The following is a 19,409-nucleotide window of genomic DNA, read 5'->3' as shown; positions in this document are numbered from 1 at the left end:
TCCTTTCCTGTCCATGTACCTATCCAATTTTACCTTAAATGACACAACTGAACACAACTACTACTTCTACAGGAAGCTCATTCCACACAGCTATCACTCTTTGAGTAAAGAAATACCCCCTCGTGTTTCCCTTAAACGTCTGCCCCCTAACTCTCAAATCATGTCCTCTAGTTTGAATCTCCCCTACTCTCAATGGAAACAGCCTGTTCACGTCAACTCTATCTGTGCTGTCTTTACGACAGTTATTTAGTTTATAATATTTTCGCTTAGTGATTCATTCAATAGTATTTTCTAGTTAGAATTATAAGTGTTTAAAGTGTATTCATTGCATGTAAAATATATCGGCATGCGATGACGTCACATCCGGTTTCGCCGCGTCTTGTGGGAAAACACCGGTTTGAAATTAGCGCGAGGGTGGGGGCTTTCCACGAGGCTCACCTGAGCACAAGCAGTTTTGCAGGCATGAGAAATCACAGTGAGAGCAACGCTGTAAGTTAATAGATAATCGATATATTGAACTAAGATATTAATGCTGATCCTGTTAGAGGTAACGTCGGTAGATAATGTTTATGCTTTCGTTAGTTAAAGAGTCGCGGATAGTTTGCATGGAAGTGTATTTAAAGTAGTCAATGGAGCAGGTAAACTCTCCCTGTATACTGCACCTTAGTGTAATGTAGTTATAGTCACCTTTGCAAGTATTTACACTTGAAATGTGATATTAAGGAAGGAACAAATACTGTATCAATCTTGTATTGTTTTATCAACAGTTTTCACCATATGTTAATGTGAAGAGTGAACAGTAAATGGTTAATCTTACTGCAATCTGGTTTGCATTGGCTGTGGTTTATCCGGACGTTAAATTCGGCGTTTCGTTACACCCGAAGGAGAACGTTACAGTGAAAAAGCGGCATTATCAGGTGTTTCAAGTGCTGCAATGTCAGCTCAATCCAGCATCAAGTCGACGCCGCCCAGCGACAAGGGCAGTAAACCGACATCAAGTAAGCCCACCCGGGCGTTATCAGGTGTTCCAAGTGCTGCAATGTCAGCTCGATCCGGGATCAAGTCGATGGCGCCCAGCGACAAGGGCAGTAGAACGACATCAAGTAAGTCCGCACAGGCAAGAGCCAAGGCAGAAGCCGCCAAGGTGCGACTGCATTACGCCAGACAAGAAGCAGTTTTGAAAATGAAACTGGCCACCAGAGAAGCCGAAATCCAGAAAGAAAGGGCCGCCAGACAAAAAGAAGAGGCTGGCAGAGAAGCCGAAACCCAGTTGGAAATGACAAAAATATCGACAGAGTTGCATGTGCTGCAGCTAGAAGGAGAAGGAGAAGCTGCCAGGGTGGAAGCAGAGTACATAGAAGAAGCTGAAGGGTCGCGTGATCTGACCGAAACAAGCTCTGCTTTGGAAAGGACCAGACTGGAACGCACGAGCGACTATGTACAATATCAAGCAGACAGGCAGGCTCGTCTCCCCTCTCCATACCTATTCGATAACTTCCCCAGCTACGAGGAAGAGAATTTACCCTCGCGGCCCCGCGATGAAGTCAAGAATGAAAGAGCTGACAACCGATATACTTTGACACCAAAGTTACAAAGTTCGATGCGAAGAGACGCGGAGGTTGAATCCAGGATGGCAAATTCCATGAGAAACGTGCGTTCTCAGTCATATGGGCGCCAACGTACTTCTCCAGCCCGCATGCCGCTTGCAGCCGATCCCACGCTGCAGTATTTAGCACGACGGGATCTCGTCACTTCGGGACTGTACCAGTTTGACGATAAACCCGAAAATTACCGTGCTTGGCTCTCCACATTCACCAACGTGATTGACGGGGTCCAGCTCAGTGCAACCCAAAGGTTGGACCTTATGGCGAAATGGCTGGGGAAAGAATCACGCGACCAGGTGAGACGCATGCGTTCAGTGTACATCAACAAACCTGAGCTAGCCTTAAGCGAAGCGTGGGAGAGACTTTGGGAGAGATATGGGTCCCCCGACATTATTGAAGGGGCGCTATATCGACGTCTGGAAAACTTTCCTAAGGTGTCAGCCAAAGATCACTTTAAGTTAAGAGAATTCGGAGATTTACTCATGGAGATCCGAGGCGCCAAAGAAGATGGCTATTCAGCTGGTTTAGTATTCCTAGATACTCCATCCGGGATTAGACCAATTGTGGACAAACTTCCATTTGGGCTGCAGGACAAGTGGCTGACTGTTGCCTCAGAGTACAAGGAAAACCACGATGGTCGATTTCCTCCCTTTGAGCTCCTCACTAGGTTTGTGTGCAAGGAGGCGAAGAGGCGAAACGACCCTAACCTTGTAGGTCCAGGAAGCAGTTCGATTTACACCAAGCCAGGCAGATCCGTTTCGAATGTTTTCAACATTGATAAACCCGTGTCAGTGCTCAAGACCGAAGCCCTTACGACTAACAACGACCCTGGCAAGTATTGTCCATTGCATAACAAACCTCACCCCCTGAAAGCATGCAGAATGTTTAGGGAAAAACCCCTTGAAGAGAGGACGGCTCTTCTCAAGGAGAAAAGAATATGTTTTAGATGCTGTTCCTCAACCTCTCACCTCGCCAGAGAGTGTACGATCGCCGTGAAGTGTCCGGAATGTGGCAGCCCAGATCACGTCGAGGCCATGCATCCCGACCTGTCACCGCAAACCGAGAGTACTCCTTCAACCCCACAACGGGACGGCGGGGAGGGAGAGGCTCACTCTAGGTCAATAGCTGTCAGCACGAACTGTACAGAAGTTTGCGGTCAAGCTCAGTCGAGTCGTTCTTGTTCCAAGATCTGCCTCACTAAGGTGTACCCTAAAGGAGCCAAAGACAAGGCCATCAAAGCCTATGTGATTCTGGACGATCAGAGCAATCGTTCACTAGTTAGTCCAGAGTTCTTTAAATTGTTCAACATTGAGAGTGAGCGGTTCCCATACTACCTCAAAACTTGCTCAGGCAACATGGAAACCCAAGGAAGGAAGGCAGAAGGCATCCAGATCGAGTCCCTGGATGGTAAAGTCGTCATCTGTCTCCCTCCGCTCTTAGAGTGCAACGAAATCATGAATAACCGCGCTGGGATCCCGACACCAAGTGCGGTGCTACACCAGCCGCATCTCCACCACATCGCCAAACACATCCCAGAACTGGATCCGAAAGCGGAAATACTCCTGCTATTAGGAAGAGATGTTATCCAGGTACACAAGGTTAGGCAGCAGATCAATGGACCACTCAACGCCCCCTTCGCGCAACGTCTGGATCTGGGCTGGGTGGTGATAGGAGAGGTGTGTCTCGGTGACGTACACAAACCGATGGTTAACACACTCAAGACCAATGTGCTAGAGAGTGGCCGCCATTCAATCTTTCAACCCTGCCCGAGTGTCCCGTGCATCAAGGAAGCACAACAAGGCGTTAACAAGCGCGAGGCAAGCGACGAGTCGCTGGGCCAGTCAGTCTTCGCTCTAACGAAGTATGACAACAAACTTGCACAATCAGCTCAAGATACCATTTCTTTAAAAACCAAAGACACCAAGGTCTTCAGAGATGAAGCAAATAATGGGGTTGCCCCATTGCCAATCAGAGAACCACGCCAGCGCTCACCAGATAACAAAGAGCAGGCAGTCAAACGGTTCACGTCCTTACGGAAAACCCGGAAAAGGAAACCCGAGATGCAGCAACGCACCCGATTGGCCCACGAGGTACTGTGCACCCTAATGGCAGAGGTCACCGCCATTATAAACGCACAATCATTCCTACCTGTGTCTTCTGACCCAGAAAACCCCTTTATACTTTCGCCATCAACGCTCCTTACGCAGAAGGCAGGAGCACCTCCTCCACCAGGAGACTTCTCAGACAAGGATTTGTACACAAAGCAATGGAGACAAGTCCAGGCTCTGGCAAATCAGTTTTGGTCTCGCTGGAGACAAAAATATCTACCTTTGTTGCAACAGAGACAAAAGTGGACAGAACCCCGCAGGAATCTTCAAGTTGGAAACTTAGTCCTGCTCAGGGACAAGCAAGCCACCCGCAACAGCTGGCCAATGGCCAGAATCACTGTTACATTCCCTATCGAGGATGGACATGTCAGGAAGATCGAATTGAAGACTACCGACCAAGGCGATGTGAAAATTTACCAAAGGCCAGTTACAGAAGTTATTCTACTTCTACCCAATGACTGATTAAGAGACTAAGTTTTGTACTCTGCTTATTGTGACCTTACGAAGGTCAAGCGGGGAGTGTGCTGTCTTTACGACAGTTATTTAGTTTATAATATTTTCGCTTAGTGATTCATTCAATAGTATTTTCTAGTTAGAATTATAAGTGTTTAAAGTGTATTCATTGCATGTAAAATATATCGGCATGCGATGACGTCACATCCGGTTTCGCCGCGTCTTGTGGGAAAACACCGGTTTGAAATTAGCGCGAGGGTGGGGGCTTTCCACGAGGCTCACCTGAGCACAAGCAGTTTTGCAGGCATGAGAAATCACAGTGAGAGCAACGCTGTAAGTTAATAGATAATCGATATATTGAACTAAGATATTAATGCTGATCCTGTTAGAGGTAACGTCGGTAGATAATGTTTATGCTTTCGTTAGTTAAAGAGTCGCGGATAGTTTGCATGGAAGTGTATTTAAAGTAGTCAATGGAGCAGGTAAACTCTCCCTGTATACTGCACCTTAGTGTAATGTAGTTATAGTCACCTTTGCAAGTATTTACACTTGAAATGTGATATTAAGGAAGGAACAAATACTGTATCAATCTTGTATTGTTTTATCAACAGTTTTCACCATATGTTAATGTGAAGAGTGAACAGTAAATGGTTAATCTTACTGCAATCTGGTTTGCATTGGCTGTGGTTTATCCGGACGTTAAATTCGGCGTTTCGTTACACCCGAAGGAGAACGTTACACTATCTATCCCTCTCAAAATTTTAAATACCTCAATCAAATCCCCCCTCAACCTTCTATGCTCCAATGAATAGAGACCTAACTTGTTCAACCTTTCTCTGTAACTTAATTGCTGAAATCCAGGTAACATCCTAGTAAATCGTCTCTGCACTCTCTCTAATTTATTGATATCTTTCCTATAATTCGGTGACCAGAACTGCACACAATATTCCAAATTTGGCCTTACCAATGCCTTGTACAACTTTAGCATTACATCCCAACTTCTGTACTCAATGCTTTGATTTATAAAGGCCAGCGTTCCAAAAGCCCTCTTCACCACCCTATCTACATGAGACTCCACTTTCAGGGAACTATGCACAGTTATTCCTAGATCTCTCTGTTCCTCTGCATTCCTCAATGCCCTACCATTTACTCTGTATGTTCTATTTGGATTATTCCTGCCAAAATGTAGAACCTCACACTTCTCAGCATTAAACTCCATCTGCCAACATTCAGCCCATTCTTCTAACCGCCATAAATCTCCCTGCAAGCTTTGAAAACCCACCTCATTATCCACAACACCTCCTACCTTAGTATCATCGGCATACTTACTAATCCAATTTACCACCCCATCATCCAGATCATTTATGTATATTACAAACAACACTGGGCCCAAAACAGATCCCTGAGGCACCCCGCTAGTCACCGGCCTCCATCCCGATAAACAATTATCCACCACTACTCTCTGGCATCTCCCATCTAGCCACTGTTGAATCCACTTTATTACTCCAGCATTAATACCTAACGACTGAACCTTCTTAACTAACCTTCCATGTGGAACTTTGTCAAAGGCTTTGCTGAAGTCCATATAGACTGCATCCACTGCCTTACCCTCGTCAACATTCCTCGTAACTTCTTCAAAAAATTCAATAAGGTTTGTCAAACATGACCTTCCACGCACAAATCCATGCTGGCTACTTCTAATCAGATCCCGTCTATCCAGATAATTATAAATACTATCTCTAAGAATACTTTCCATTAATTTACCCACCACTGATGTCAAACTGACAGGTCTATAATTGCTAGGCTTCCTTCTAGAACCCTTTTTAAACAATGGAACCACATGAGCAATACGCCAATCCTCCGGCACAATCCCCGTTTCTAATGACATATTAAAGATCTCCGTCAGAGCTCCTGCTATTTCTACACAAACTTCCCTCAAGGTCCTGGGGAATATCCTGTCAGGACCCGGAGATTTATCCACTTTTAAATTTCTTAAAAGCGCCAGTACCTCCACCTCTTTAATTGTCATAGGTTCCATAACTTCCTTACTTGTTTCCCACACCTTAGACAATTCAATATCCTTCTCCTTAGTGAATACCGAAGAGATCATTCAAAATCTCTCCCATCTCCTTTGGTTCCACACATAGCTGACCACTCTGATTCTCTAAGGGGCCAATTTTATCCCTCACTATCCTCTTGCTTTTAATATAACTGTAGAAACCTTTCGGATTTACTTTCACCTTATTTGCCAAACCAACCTCGTATCTTCTTTTAGCTTTTCTAATCTCTTTCTTAAGATTCCTTTTACATTCTTTATATTCCTCGAGCAATTCCTTTACTCCGTGCTGCCTATATCTATTGTAGACATCCCTCTTTTTCTGAACCAAATTTCTAATATCCCTTGAAAACCATGGTGCTCTCAAACCTTTAACCTTTCCTTTCACCCTAACAGGAACATAAAGATTCTGTACCCTCATAATTTCACCCTTAAATGACCTCCATTTCTCTATTACATCCTTCCCATAAAACAACTTGACCCAATCCACTCTCTCTAAGTCCCTTCGCATCCCCTCAAAGTTAGCCTTTCTCCAATCAAAAATCTCAACTCTAGGTCCAGTCCTGTCCTTCTCCATAATTATATTGAAGCTAATGCTATTGTGATCACTGGACCCGAAGTGCTCCCCAACACATACACCTGTCAGCTGACCTATCGCATTCCCTAACAGGAGATCCAACACTGCCCCATCTCTAGTCGGTACTTCTATGTATTGTTGCAAAAAACTATCCTGCACACATTTCACAAACTCTAAACCATCCAGCCCTTTTACAGAATGAGCTTCCCAGTCTACGTGTGGAAAATTAAAATCTCCCACAATCACCACCTTGTGTTTACTACAAATATCTGCTATCTCCTTACAAGAGCACATTGTGTGCAATTCTGGTCACCCTGCTACAGGAAGGATGTCATTAAACTGGAAAGGGTGCAAGAAAGATTTGTTCCTGCAAATGGAGGACTTTTAGTTTAGAGATTTTTGGTTCTCACGCATCCTTAAATTATGCTGATTACACATTGCTGGAGCAATAACCCTGCCCTTACTGGGACAGTTTGCTGCAGTTTTAGTCACGAATTTTGTTTTGCTATGATTCTCTGTTGAGTAAGTAAAACGGAATAATTGCTGTTCTGTGAACAAATTAAAACTGTTTGCTGTTCTGCAGATAAACAGACTCTGTTTTCCGTGAACAAACAGACCGTCCACTGGCTTCATACAGGTGTCAAATATCTCAGTATAGAAATTATCAGTTACAACAGGAAATTAGGTAACAACTAGAAACCTTAAATAAAATAATTTCATTAACTTACATCTTCATCAGAAAATCCTTCCGCTATCATCTTGTGCGCCACCAGCTGCCCATCAAGGGCTCCATGACAGCGATGGAAACGCCCTCTGGTCTGGGCTGCCAGATTTTTGAGGAACTCATTCGCAAAGCTGTCAACAAGACACCAGGGGTTAATAGGCAGACAGGGCAGAGACTGTCCGCATCAACAGAGGGCGCAGGACGTGAGGAGAGCCTCTCGGCGGGTCCCACTTTTCCCCATTTCCACTGCTTCCCAGTAACTGTGACCAGCTGGTTAACACACTGCTCCTCCATTCTTTTCAAAAGTTCAAAGTAAATTTATTTTCAGAGTATGGACCGAACTGTCACCATACGCTGTACTATCCTGAGATTTGTTTTCTTGCAGGCACCCAGTGGAGCATGCTGGAGTATTGAGAGCAGTTTTGTGCCCCTTATCTAAGAAAGGATGTGCTGGCGTTGGAGGGGGGTCCAGAGGAGGTTCACGAGAATGACCCTGGGAATGAAAGGATTCATTAATGAGGTTAGGAGGAGCGTTTGTTGGCTCTGGGCCTGTACTTGCTGGAGTCTGAATTCATCACTTCGACAGACGGGCTACACCAGGTGAGGGTTGCTGGCAGCCTCTCACCTCCGTGAGTTAGGGACATGCAGAGTTAGCTCTGGAGGACTGGGCGGATGAGATCGAAAGGCTTGGAAGGTAATGCTCTGTGGAGAGTGAAGGACAAGATGAGCAGGGACATGATAAACCAGCACTATGCAGGCCCATGAATATGGTTGATGTGCAAGCAGGAGGGTGAGTAATCTGTGGGCCAAAGGGCTGCTGCTGTCCCGCTCTGCTTTCTACAGCTTCACCTGTCGGTGCAGTTGAACGAGATGGTGTGGACTTTCGCTCCCCGGCCGCGGTTCATCTTCTGCGTTTCCTCCAGAACCAACTGGCAGCTGGTGTTGGGCTTGCCGTCCGTCAGCAGGTAAACCCCCTGCACATCCACGTGCTGGAAGGCCCTCTGTAAGCAACAGAAGACACCAGCTGAAACCTCCACCACCATCGGCCCTCGAATACAGTCGGCTGCACTCACCACACCCGCGTTAACTCTTACACAAACCTCCACCACCATCGGCCCTCGAATACAGTCGGCTGCACTCACCCACACCCGCGTTAACTCTACACAAACCTCCACCACCATCGGCCCTCGAATACAGTCGGCTGCACTCACCCACACCCGCGCTAACTCTTACACAAACCTCCACCACCATCGGCCCTCGAATACAGTCGGCTGCACTCACCACACCCGCGTTAACTCTTACACAAACCTCCACCACCATCGGCCCTCGAATACAGTCGGCTGCACTCACCCACACCCGCGCTAACTCTTACACAAACCTCCACCACCATCGGCCCTCGAATACAGTCGGCTGCACTCACCCACACCCGCGTTAACTCTTACACAAACCTCCACCACCATCGGCCCTCGAATACAGTCGGGTGCACTCACCCACACCCGCGTTAACTCTTACACAAACCTCCACCACCATCGGCCCTCGAATACAGTCGGCTGCACTCACCCACACCCGCGTTAACTCTTACACAAACCTCCACCACCATCGGCCCTCGAATACAGTCGGCTGCACTCACCCACACCCGCGTTAACTCTTACACAAACCTCCACCACCATCGGCCCTCGAATACAGTCGGCTGCACTCACCCACACCCGCGTTAACTCTTACACAAACCACCACCACCATCGGCCCTCGAATACAGTCGGCTGCACTCACCCACACCCGCGTTAACTCTTACACAAACCTCCACCACCATCGGCCCTCGAATACAGTCGGCTTGCACTCACCCACACCCGCGTTAACTCTTACACAAACTCCACCACCATCGGCCCTCGAATACAGTCGGGTGCACTCACCCACACCCGCGTTAACTCTTACACAAACCTCCACCACCATCGGCCCTCGAATACAGTCGGCTGCACACACCCACACCCGCGTTAACTCTTACACAAACCTGCACCACCATCGGCCCTCGAATACAGTCGGCTGCACTCACCCACACCCGCGTTAACTCTTACACAAACCTCCCACCACCATCGGCCCTCGAATACAGTCGGCTGCACTCACCCACACCAGCGTTAACTCTTACACAAACCTCCACCACCATCGGCCCTCGAATACAGTCGGCTGCACTCACCCCACACCCGCGTTAACTCTTACACAAACCTCCACCACATCGGCCCTCGAATACAGTCGGCTGCACTCACCCACACCCGCGTTAACTCTTACACAAACCTCCACCACCATCGGCCCTCGAATACAGTCGGCTGCACTCACCCACACCCGCGTTAACTCTTACACAAACCTCCACCACCATCGGCCCTCGAATACAGTCGGGTGCACTCACCCACACCCGCGTTAACTCTTACACAAACCACCACCATCGGCCCTCGAATACAGTCGGGTGCACTCACCCACACCCGCGTTAACTCTTACACAAACCACCACCATCGGCCCTCGAATACAGTCGGCTGCACTCACCCATACCCGCGTTAACTCTTACACAAACCTCCACCACCATCGGCCCTCGAATACAGTCGGCTGCACTCACCCACACCCGCGTTAACTCTTACACAAACCTCCACCACCATCGGCCCTCGAATACAGTCGGCTGCACTCACCCACACCCGCGTTAACTCTTACACAAACCTCCACCACCATCGGCCCTCGAATACAGTCGGCTGCACTCACCCACACCCGCGTTAACTCTTACACAAACCTCCACCACCATCGGCCCTCGAATACAGTCGGCTGCACTCACCCACACCCGCGTTAACTCTTACACAAACCTCCACCACCATCGGCCCTCAAATACAGTCGGGTGCACTCACCCGACACCCGCGCTAACTCTTACACAAACCTCCACCACCATCGGCCCTCGAATACAGTCGGCTGCACTCACCCACACCCGCGTTAACTCTTACACAAACCTCCACCACCATCGGCCCTCGAATACAGTCGGCTGCACTCACCCACACCCGCGTTAACTCTTACACAAACCTCCACCACCATCGCCCTCGAATACAGTCGGCTGCACTCACCCACACCCGCGTTAACTCTTACACAAACCTCCACCACCATCGGCCCTCGAATACAGTCGGCTGCACTCACCCACACCGCGCTAACTCTTACACAAACCTCCACCACCATCGGCCCTCGAATACAGTCGGCTGCACTCACCCACACTCGCGTTAACTCTTACACAAACCTCCACCACCATCGGCCTCGAATACAGTCGGCTGCACTCACCCACACCCGCGCTAACTCTTACACAAACCTCCACCACCATCGGCCCTCGAATACAGTCGGCTGCACTCACCCACACCCGCGTTAACTCGTACACAAACCTCCACCACCATCGGCCCTCGAATACAGTCGGCTGCACTCACCCACACCCGCGTTAACTCTTACACAAACCTCCACCACCATCGGCCCTCGAATACAGTCGGGTGCACTCACCCACACCCGCGTTAACTCTTACACAAACCTCCACCACCATCGGCCCTCGAATACAGTCGGCTGCACTCACCCACACCCGCGTTAACTCTTACACAAACCACCACCATCGGCCCTCAAATACAGTCGGCTGCACTCACCCACACCCGCGTTAACTCTTACACAAACCTCCACCACCATCGGCCCTCGAATACAGTCGGCTGCACTCACCCACACCCGCGTTAACTCTTACACAAACCTCCACCACCATCGGCCCTCGGAATACAGTCGGCTGCACTCACCCACACCCGCGTTAACTCTTACACAAACCTCCACCACCATCGGCCCTCGAATACAGTCGGCTGCACTCACCCACACCCGCGTTAACTCTTACACAAACCTCCACCACCATCGGCCCTCGAATACAGTCGGCTGCACTCACCCACACCCGCGTTAACTCTTACACAAACCTCCACCACCATCGGCCCTCGAATACAGTCGGCTGCACTCACCCACACCCGCGTTAACTCTTACACAAACCTCCACCACCATCGGCCCTCGAATACAGTCGGCTGCACTCACCCACACCCGCGTTAACTCTTACACAAACCTCCACCACCATCGGCCCTCGAATACAGTCGGCTGCACTCACCCACACCCACGTTAACTCTTACACAAACCTCCACCACCATCGGCCCTCGAATACAGTCGGCTGCACTCACCCACACCCGCGTTAACTCTTACACAAACCTCCACCACCATCGGCCCTCGAATACAGTCGGCTGCACTCACCCACACCCGCGTTAACTCTTACACAAACCTCCACCACCATCGGCCCTCGAATACAGTCGGCTGCACTCACCCACACCCGCGTTAACTCTTACACAAACCTCCACCACCATCGGCCCTCGAATACAGTCGGCTGCACTCACCCACACCCGCGTTAACTCTTACACAAACCTCCACCACCATCGGCCCTCGAATACAGTCGGCTGCACTCACCCACACCCGCGCTAACTCTTACACAAACCTCCACCACCATCGGCCCTCGAATACAGTCGGCTGCACTCACCCACACCCGCGTTAACTCTTACACAAACCTCCACCACCATCGGCCCTCAAATACAGTCGGTGCACTCACCCACACCCGCGCTAACTCTTACACAAACCTCCACCACCATCGGCCCTCGAATACAGTCGGCTGCACTCACCCACACCCGCGTTAACTCTTACACAAACCTCCACCACCATCGGCCCTCGAATACAGTCGGCTGCACTCACCCACACCCGCGTTAACTCTTACACAAACCTCCACCACCATCGGCCCTCGAATACAGTCGGCTGCACTCACCCACACCCGCGTTAACTCTTACACAAACCTCCACCACCATCGGCCCTCGAATACAGTCGGCTGCACTCACCCACACCCGCGCTAACTCTTACACAAACCTCCACCACCATCGGCCCTCGAATACAGTCGGCTGCACTCACCCACACTCGCGTTAACTCTACACAAACCTCCACCACCATCGGCCCTCGAATACAGTCGGCTGCACTCACCCACACCCGCGCTAACTCTTACACAAACCTCCACCACCATCGGCCCTCGAATACAGTCGGCTGCACTCACCCACACCCGCGTTAACTCGTACACAAACCTCCACCACCATCGGCCCTCGAATACAGTCGGCTGCACTCACCCACACCCGCGTTAACTCTTACACAAACCTCCACCACCATCGGCCCTCGAATACAGTCGGCTGCACTCACCCACACCCGCGTTAACTCTTACACAAACCTCCACCACCATCGGCCCTCGAATACAGTCGGCTGCACTCACCCACACCCGCGTTAACTCTTACACAAACCTCACCACCATCGGCCCTCAAATACAGTCGGCTGCACTCACCCACACCCGCGTTAACTCTTACACAAACCTCCACCACCATCGGCCCTCGAATACAGTCGGCTGCACTCACCCACACCCGCGTTAACTCTTACACAAACCTCCACCACCATCGGCCCTCGAATACAGTCGGCTGCACTCACCCACACCCGCGTTAACTCTTACACAAACCTCCACCACCATCGGCCCTCGAATACAGTCGGCTGCACTCACCCACACCCGCGTTAACTCTTACACAAACCTCCACCACCATCGGCCCTCGAATACAGTCGGCTGCACTCACCCACACCCGCGTTAACTCTTACACAAACCTCCACCACCATCGGCCCTCGAATACAGTCGGCTGCACTCACCACACCCGCGTTAACTCTTACACAAACCTCCACCACCATCGGCCCTCGAATACAGTCGGCTGCACTCACCCACACCCGCGTTAACTCTTACACAAACCTCCACCACCATCGGCCCTCGAATACAGTCGGCTGCACTCACCCACACCCGCGTTAACTCTTACACAAACCTCCACCACCATCGGCCCTCGAATACAGTCGGCTGCACTCACCCACACCCGCGTTAACTCTTACACAAACCTCCACCACCATCGGCCCTCGAATACAGTCGGCTGCACTCACCCACACCCGCGTTAACTCTTACACAAACCTCCACCACCATCGGCCCTCGAATACAGTCGGCTGCACTCACCCACACCCGCGTTAACTCTTACACAAACCTCCACCACCATCGGCCCTCGAATACAGTCGGCTGCACTCACCCACACCCGCGTTAACTCTTACACAAACCTCCACCACCATCGGCCCTCGAATACAGTCGGCTGCACTCACCCACACCCGCGTTAACTCTTACACAAACCTCCACCACCATCGGCCCTCGAATACAGTCGGCTGCACTCACCCACACCCGCGTTAACTCTTACACAAACCTCCACCACCATCGGCCCTCGAATACAGTCGGCTGCACTCACCCACACCCGCGTTAACTCTTACACAAACCTCCACCACCATCGGCCCTCGAATACAGTCGGCTGCACTCACCCACACCCGCGTTAACTCTTACACAAACCTCCACCACCATCGGCCCTCGAATACAGTCGGCTGCACTCACCCACACCCGCGTTAACTCTTACACAAACCTCCACCACCATCGGCCCTCGAATACAGTCGGCTGCACTCACCCACACCCGCGTTAACTCTTACACAAACCTCCACCACCATCGGCCCTCGAATACAGTCGGCTGCACTCACCCACACCCGCGTTAACTCTTACACAAACCTCCACCACCATCGGCCCTCGAATACAGTCGGCTGCACTCACCCACACCCGCGTTAACTCTTACACAAACCTCCACCACCATCGGCCCTCGAATACAGTCGGCTGCACTCACCCACACCCGCGTTAACTCTTACACAAACCTCCACCACCATCGGCCCTCGAATACAGTCGGCTGCACTCACCCACACCCGCGTTAACTCTTACACAAACCTCCACCACCATCGGCCCTCGAATACAGTCGGCTGCACTCACCCACACCCGCGTTAACTCTTACACAAACCTCCACCACCATCGGCCCTCGAATACAGTCGGCTGCACTCACCCACACCCGCGTTAACTCTTACACAAACCTCCACCACCATCGGCCCTCGAATACAGTCGGCTGCACTCACCCACACCCGCGTTAACTCTTACACAAACCTCCACCACCATCGGCCCTCGAATACAGTCGGCTGCACTCACCCACACCCGCGTTAACTCTTACACAAACCTCCACCACCATCGGCCCTCGAATACAGTCGGCTGCACTCACCCACACCCGCGTTAACTCTTACACAAACCTCCACCACCATCGGCCCTCGAATACAGTCGGCTGCACTCACCCACACCCGCGTTAACTCTTACACAAACCTCCACCACCATCGGCCCTCGAATACAGTCGGCTGCACTCACCCACACCCGCGTTAACTCTTACACAAACCTCCACCACCATCGGCCCTCGAATACAGTCGGCTGCACTCACCCACACCCGCGTTAACTCTTACACAAACCTCCACCACCATCGGCCCTCGAATACAGTCGGGCTGCACTCACCCACACCCGCGTTAACTCTTACACAAACCACCACCATCGGCCCTCGAATACAGTCGGCTGCACTCACCCACACCCGCGTTAACTCTTACACAAACCACCACCATCGGCCCTCGAATACAGTCGGCTGCACTCACCCACACCCGCGTTAACTCTTACACAAACCTCCACCACCATCGGCCCTCGAATACAGTCGGCTGCACTCACCCACACCCGCGTTAACTCTTACACAAACCTCCACCACCATCGGCCCTCGAATACAGTCGGCTGCACTCACCCACACCCGCGTTAACTCTTACACAAACCTCCACCACCATCGGCCCTCGAATACAGTCGGCTGCACTCACCCACACCCGCGTTAACTCTTACACAAACCTCCACCACCATCGGCCCTCGAATACAGTCGGCTGCACTCACCCACACCCGCGTTAACTCTTACACAAACCTCCACCACCATCGGCCCTCGAATACAGTCGGCTGCACTCACCCACACCCGCGTTAACTCTTACACAAACCTCCACCACCATCGGCCCTCGAATACAGTCGGCTGCACTCACCCACACCCGCGCTAACTCTTACACAAACCTCCACCACCATCGGCCCTCGAATACAGTCGGCTGCACTCACCCACACCCGCGTTAACTCTTACACAAACCTCCACCACCATCGGCCCTCGAATACAGTCGGCTGCACTCACCCACACCCGCGTTAACTCTTACACAAACCTCCACCACCATCGGCCCTCGAATACAGTCGGCTGCACTCACCCACACCCGCGCTAACTCTTACACAAACCTCCACCACCATCGGCCCTCGAATACAGTCGGCTGCACTCACCCACACCCGCGCTAACTCTTACACAAACCTCCACCACCATCGGCCCTCAAATACAGTCGGCTGCACTCACCCACACCCGCGTTAACTCTTACACAAACCTCCACCACCATCGGCCTCGAATACAGTCGGCTGCACTCACCCACACCCGCGTTAACTCTTACACAAACCTCCACCACCATCGGCCCTCGAATACAGTCGGCTGCACTCACCCACACCCGCGTTAACTCTTACACAAACCTCCACCACCATCGGCCCTCGAATACAGTCGGCTGCACTCACCCACACCCGCGTTAACTCTTACACAAACCTCCACCACCATCGGCCCTCGAATACAGTCGGCTGCACTCACCCACACCCGCGTTAACTCTTACACAAACCTCCACCACCATCGGCCCTCGAATACAGTCGGCTGCACTCACCCACACCCGCGTTAACTCTTACACAAACCTCCACCACCATCGGCCCTCGAATACAGTCGGCTGCACTCACCCACACCCGCGTTAACTCTTACACAAACCTCCACCACCATCGGCCCTCGAATACAGTCGGCTGCACTCACCCACACCCGCGTTAACTCTTACACAAACCTCCACCACCATCGGCCCTCGAATACAGTCGGCTGCACTCACCCACACCCGCGTTAACTCTTACACAAACCTCCACCACCATCGGCCCTCGAATACAGTCGGCTGCACTCACCCACACCCGCGTTAACTCTTACACAAACCTCCACCACCATCGGCCCTCGAATACAGTCGGCTGCACTCACCCACACCCGCGTTAACTCTTACACAAACCTCCACCACCATCGGCCCTCGATACAGTCGGCTGCACTCACCCACACCCGCGCTAACTCTTACACAAACCTCCACCACCATCGGCCCTCGAATACAGTCGGCTGCACTCACCCACACCCGCGCTAACTCTTACACAAACCTCCACCACCATCGGCCCTCAAATACAGTCGGCTGCACTCACCCACACCCCGCGTTAACTCTTACACAAACCTCCACCACCATCGGCCCTCGAATACAGTCGGCTGCACTCACCCACACCCGCGTTAACTCTTACACAAACCTCCACCACCATCGGCCCTCGAATACAGTCGGCTGCACTCACCCACACCCGCGTTAACTCTTACACAAGACCTCCACCACCATCGGCCCTCGAATACAGTCGGCTGCACTCACCCACACCCGCGTTAACTCTTACACAAACCTCCACCACCATCGGCCCTCGAATACAGTCGGCTGCACTCACCCATACCCGCGTTAACTCTTACACAAACCTCCACCACCATCGGCCCTCGAATACAGTCGGCTGCACTCACCCACACCCGCGTTAACTCTTACACAAACCTCCACCACCATCGGCCCTCGAATACAGTCGGCTGCACTCACCCACACCCGCGTTAACTCTTACACAAACCTCCACCATCGGCCTCAAATACAGTCGGCTGCAATCACCCACACCCGCGTTAACTCTTACACAAACCTCCACCACCATCGGCCCTCGAATACAGTCGGCTGCACTCACCCACACCCGCGTTAACTCTTACACAAACCTCCACCACCATCGGCCCTCGAATACAGTCGGCTGCACTCACCCACACCCGCGTTAACTCTTACACAAACCTCCACCACCATCTGCCCTCGAATACAGTCGGGTGCACTCACCCACACCCGCCGCTAACTCTTACACAAACCACCACCATCGGCCCTCAAATACAGTCGGCTGCACTCACCCACACCCGCGTTAACTCTTACACAAACCTCCACCACCATCGGCCCTCGAATACAGTCGGCTGCACTCACCCACACCCGCGTTAACTCTTACACAAACCTCCACCATCGGCCCTCGAATACAGTCGGCTGCACTCACCCACACCCGCGTTAACTCTTACACAAACCTCCACCACCATCGGCCCTCGAATACAGTCGGCTGCACTCACCCACACCCGCGTTAACTCTTACACAAACCTCCACCATCGGCCCTCGAATACAGTCGGCTGCACTCACCCACACCCGCGTTAACTCTTACACAAACCTCCACCACCATCGGCCCTCGAATACAGTCGGCTGCACTCACCCACACCCGCGTTAACTCTTACACAAACCTCCACCACCATCGGCCCTCGAATACAGTCGGGTGCACTCACCCACACCCGCGTTAACTCTTACACAAACCCACCACCATCGGCCCTCGAATACAGTCGGCTGCACTCACCCACACCCGCGTTAACTCTTACACAAACCTCACCACCATCGGCCCTCGAATACAGTCGGCTGCACTCACCCACACCCGCGTTAACTCTTACACAACCTCCACCACCATCGGCCCTCGAATACAGTCGGGTGCACTCACCCACACCCGCGTTAACTCTTACACAAACCACCACCATCGGCCCTCGAATACAGTCGGCTGCACTCACCCACACCCGCGTTAACTCTTACACAAACCTCCACCACCATCGGCCCTCGAATACAGTCGGCTGCACTCACCCACACCCGCGTTAACTCTTACACAAACCACCACCATCGGCCCTCGAATACAGTCGGCTGCACTCACCCACACCCGCGCTAACTCTTACACAAACCTCCACCACCATCGGCCCTCGAATACAGTCGGCTGCACTCACCCACACCCGCGTTAACTCTTACACAAACCACCACCATCGGCCCTCGAATACAGTCGGCTGCACTCACCCACACCCGCGTTTAACTCTTACACAAACCTCCACCACCATCGGCCCTCGAATACAGTCGGCTGCACTCACCCACACCCGCGTTAACTCTTACACAAACCTCCACCACCATCGGCCCTCGAATACAGTCGGCTGCACTCACCCACACCCGCGTTAACTCTTACACAAACCTCCACCACCATCGGCCCTCGAATACAGTCGGCTGCACTCACCCACACCCGCGTTACTCTTACACAAACCTCCACCACCATCGGCCCTCGAATACAGTCGGCTGCACTCACCCACACCCGCGTTAACTCTTACACAAACCTCCACCACCATCGGCCTCGAATACAGTCGGCTGCACTCACCCACACCCGCGTTAACTCTTACACAAACCTCCACCACCATCGGCCCTCGAATACAGTCGGGCTGCACTCACCCACACCCGCGTTAACTCTTACACAAACCTCCACCACCATCGCCCTCGAATACAGTCGGCTGCACTCACCCACACCCGCGTTAACTCTTACACAAACCTCCACCACCATCGGCCCTCGGAATACAGTCGGCTGCACTCACCCACACCCGCGTTAACTCTTACACAAACCTCCACCACTCGGCCTCGAATACAGTCGGCTGCACTCACCCACACCCGCGTTAACTCTTACACAAACCTCCACCACCATCGGCCCTCGAATACAGTCGGCTGCACTCACCCACACCTCGCGTTAACTCTTACACAAAACCCACCACCATCGGCCCTCGAATACAGTCGGCTGCACTCACACCCGGACTCACCACACCCCGCGTTAACTCTTACACAACCATCCACCACCACGGCCCTCGCAATACAGTCGGCCTGCACTCAC

The 19,409-nt window shown here is 52.0% G+C and overlaps 2 protein-coding genes across 4 annotated transcripts in view; one reads left to right on the top strand and one right to left on the bottom strand.

Moving 5' to 3' along the window:
• vwa3a (von Willebrand factor A domain containing 3A) overlaps positions 1 to 19,409 on the bottom strand; it is a 99,461-nt gene that overhangs the window by 1,436 nt on the left and 78,616 nt on the right. For both annotated transcript variants that reach the window (XM_059978954.1, XM_059978953.1), the window contains 2 exons: positions 8,372 to 8,523; positions 7,527 to 7,653 (listed from right to left, as the gene is read on the bottom strand). In XM_059978954.1, coding sequence (XP_059834937.1) covers positions 7,527 to 7,653; positions 8,372 to 8,523 — 279 coding nt within the window. The remainder of the gene's footprint in view (positions 1 to 7,526; positions 7,654 to 8,371; positions 8,524 to 19,409) is intronic.
• LOC132399046 (uncharacterized) overlaps positions 1 to 19,409 on the top strand; it is a 73,140-nt gene that overhangs the window by 34,155 nt on the left and 19,576 nt on the right. Inside the window, exon 2 of one of the 2 annotated variants that reach the window (XM_059978955.1) lies at positions 768 to 5,401. The exons of the other annotated variant lie outside the window; for it this stretch is intronic. Within the exon in view, the coding sequence (XP_059834938.1) occupies positions 935 to 4,174 (3,240 nt within the window). The 5' untranslated portion in view covers positions 768 to 934 and the 3' untranslated portion in view covers positions 4,175 to 5,401. Of the gene's footprint in view, positions 1 to 767; positions 5,402 to 19,409 lie in introns of those variants that run through there. 2 annotated transcript variants of the gene reach the window in all.

This window comes from Hypanus sabinus, chromosome 9, assembly GCF_030144855.1.
Source record: "Hypanus sabinus isolate sHypSab1 chromosome 9, sHypSab1.hap1, whole genome shotgun sequence".
In the NCBI taxonomy this organism is placed as follows: domain Eukaryota; kingdom Metazoa; phylum Chordata; class Chondrichthyes; order Myliobatiformes; family Dasyatidae; genus Hypanus; species Hypanus sabinus.
The sequence above is the reverse complement of the archived record's forward strand: the minus strand, read 5'-3'. Positions and strand labels throughout refer to the sequence as shown.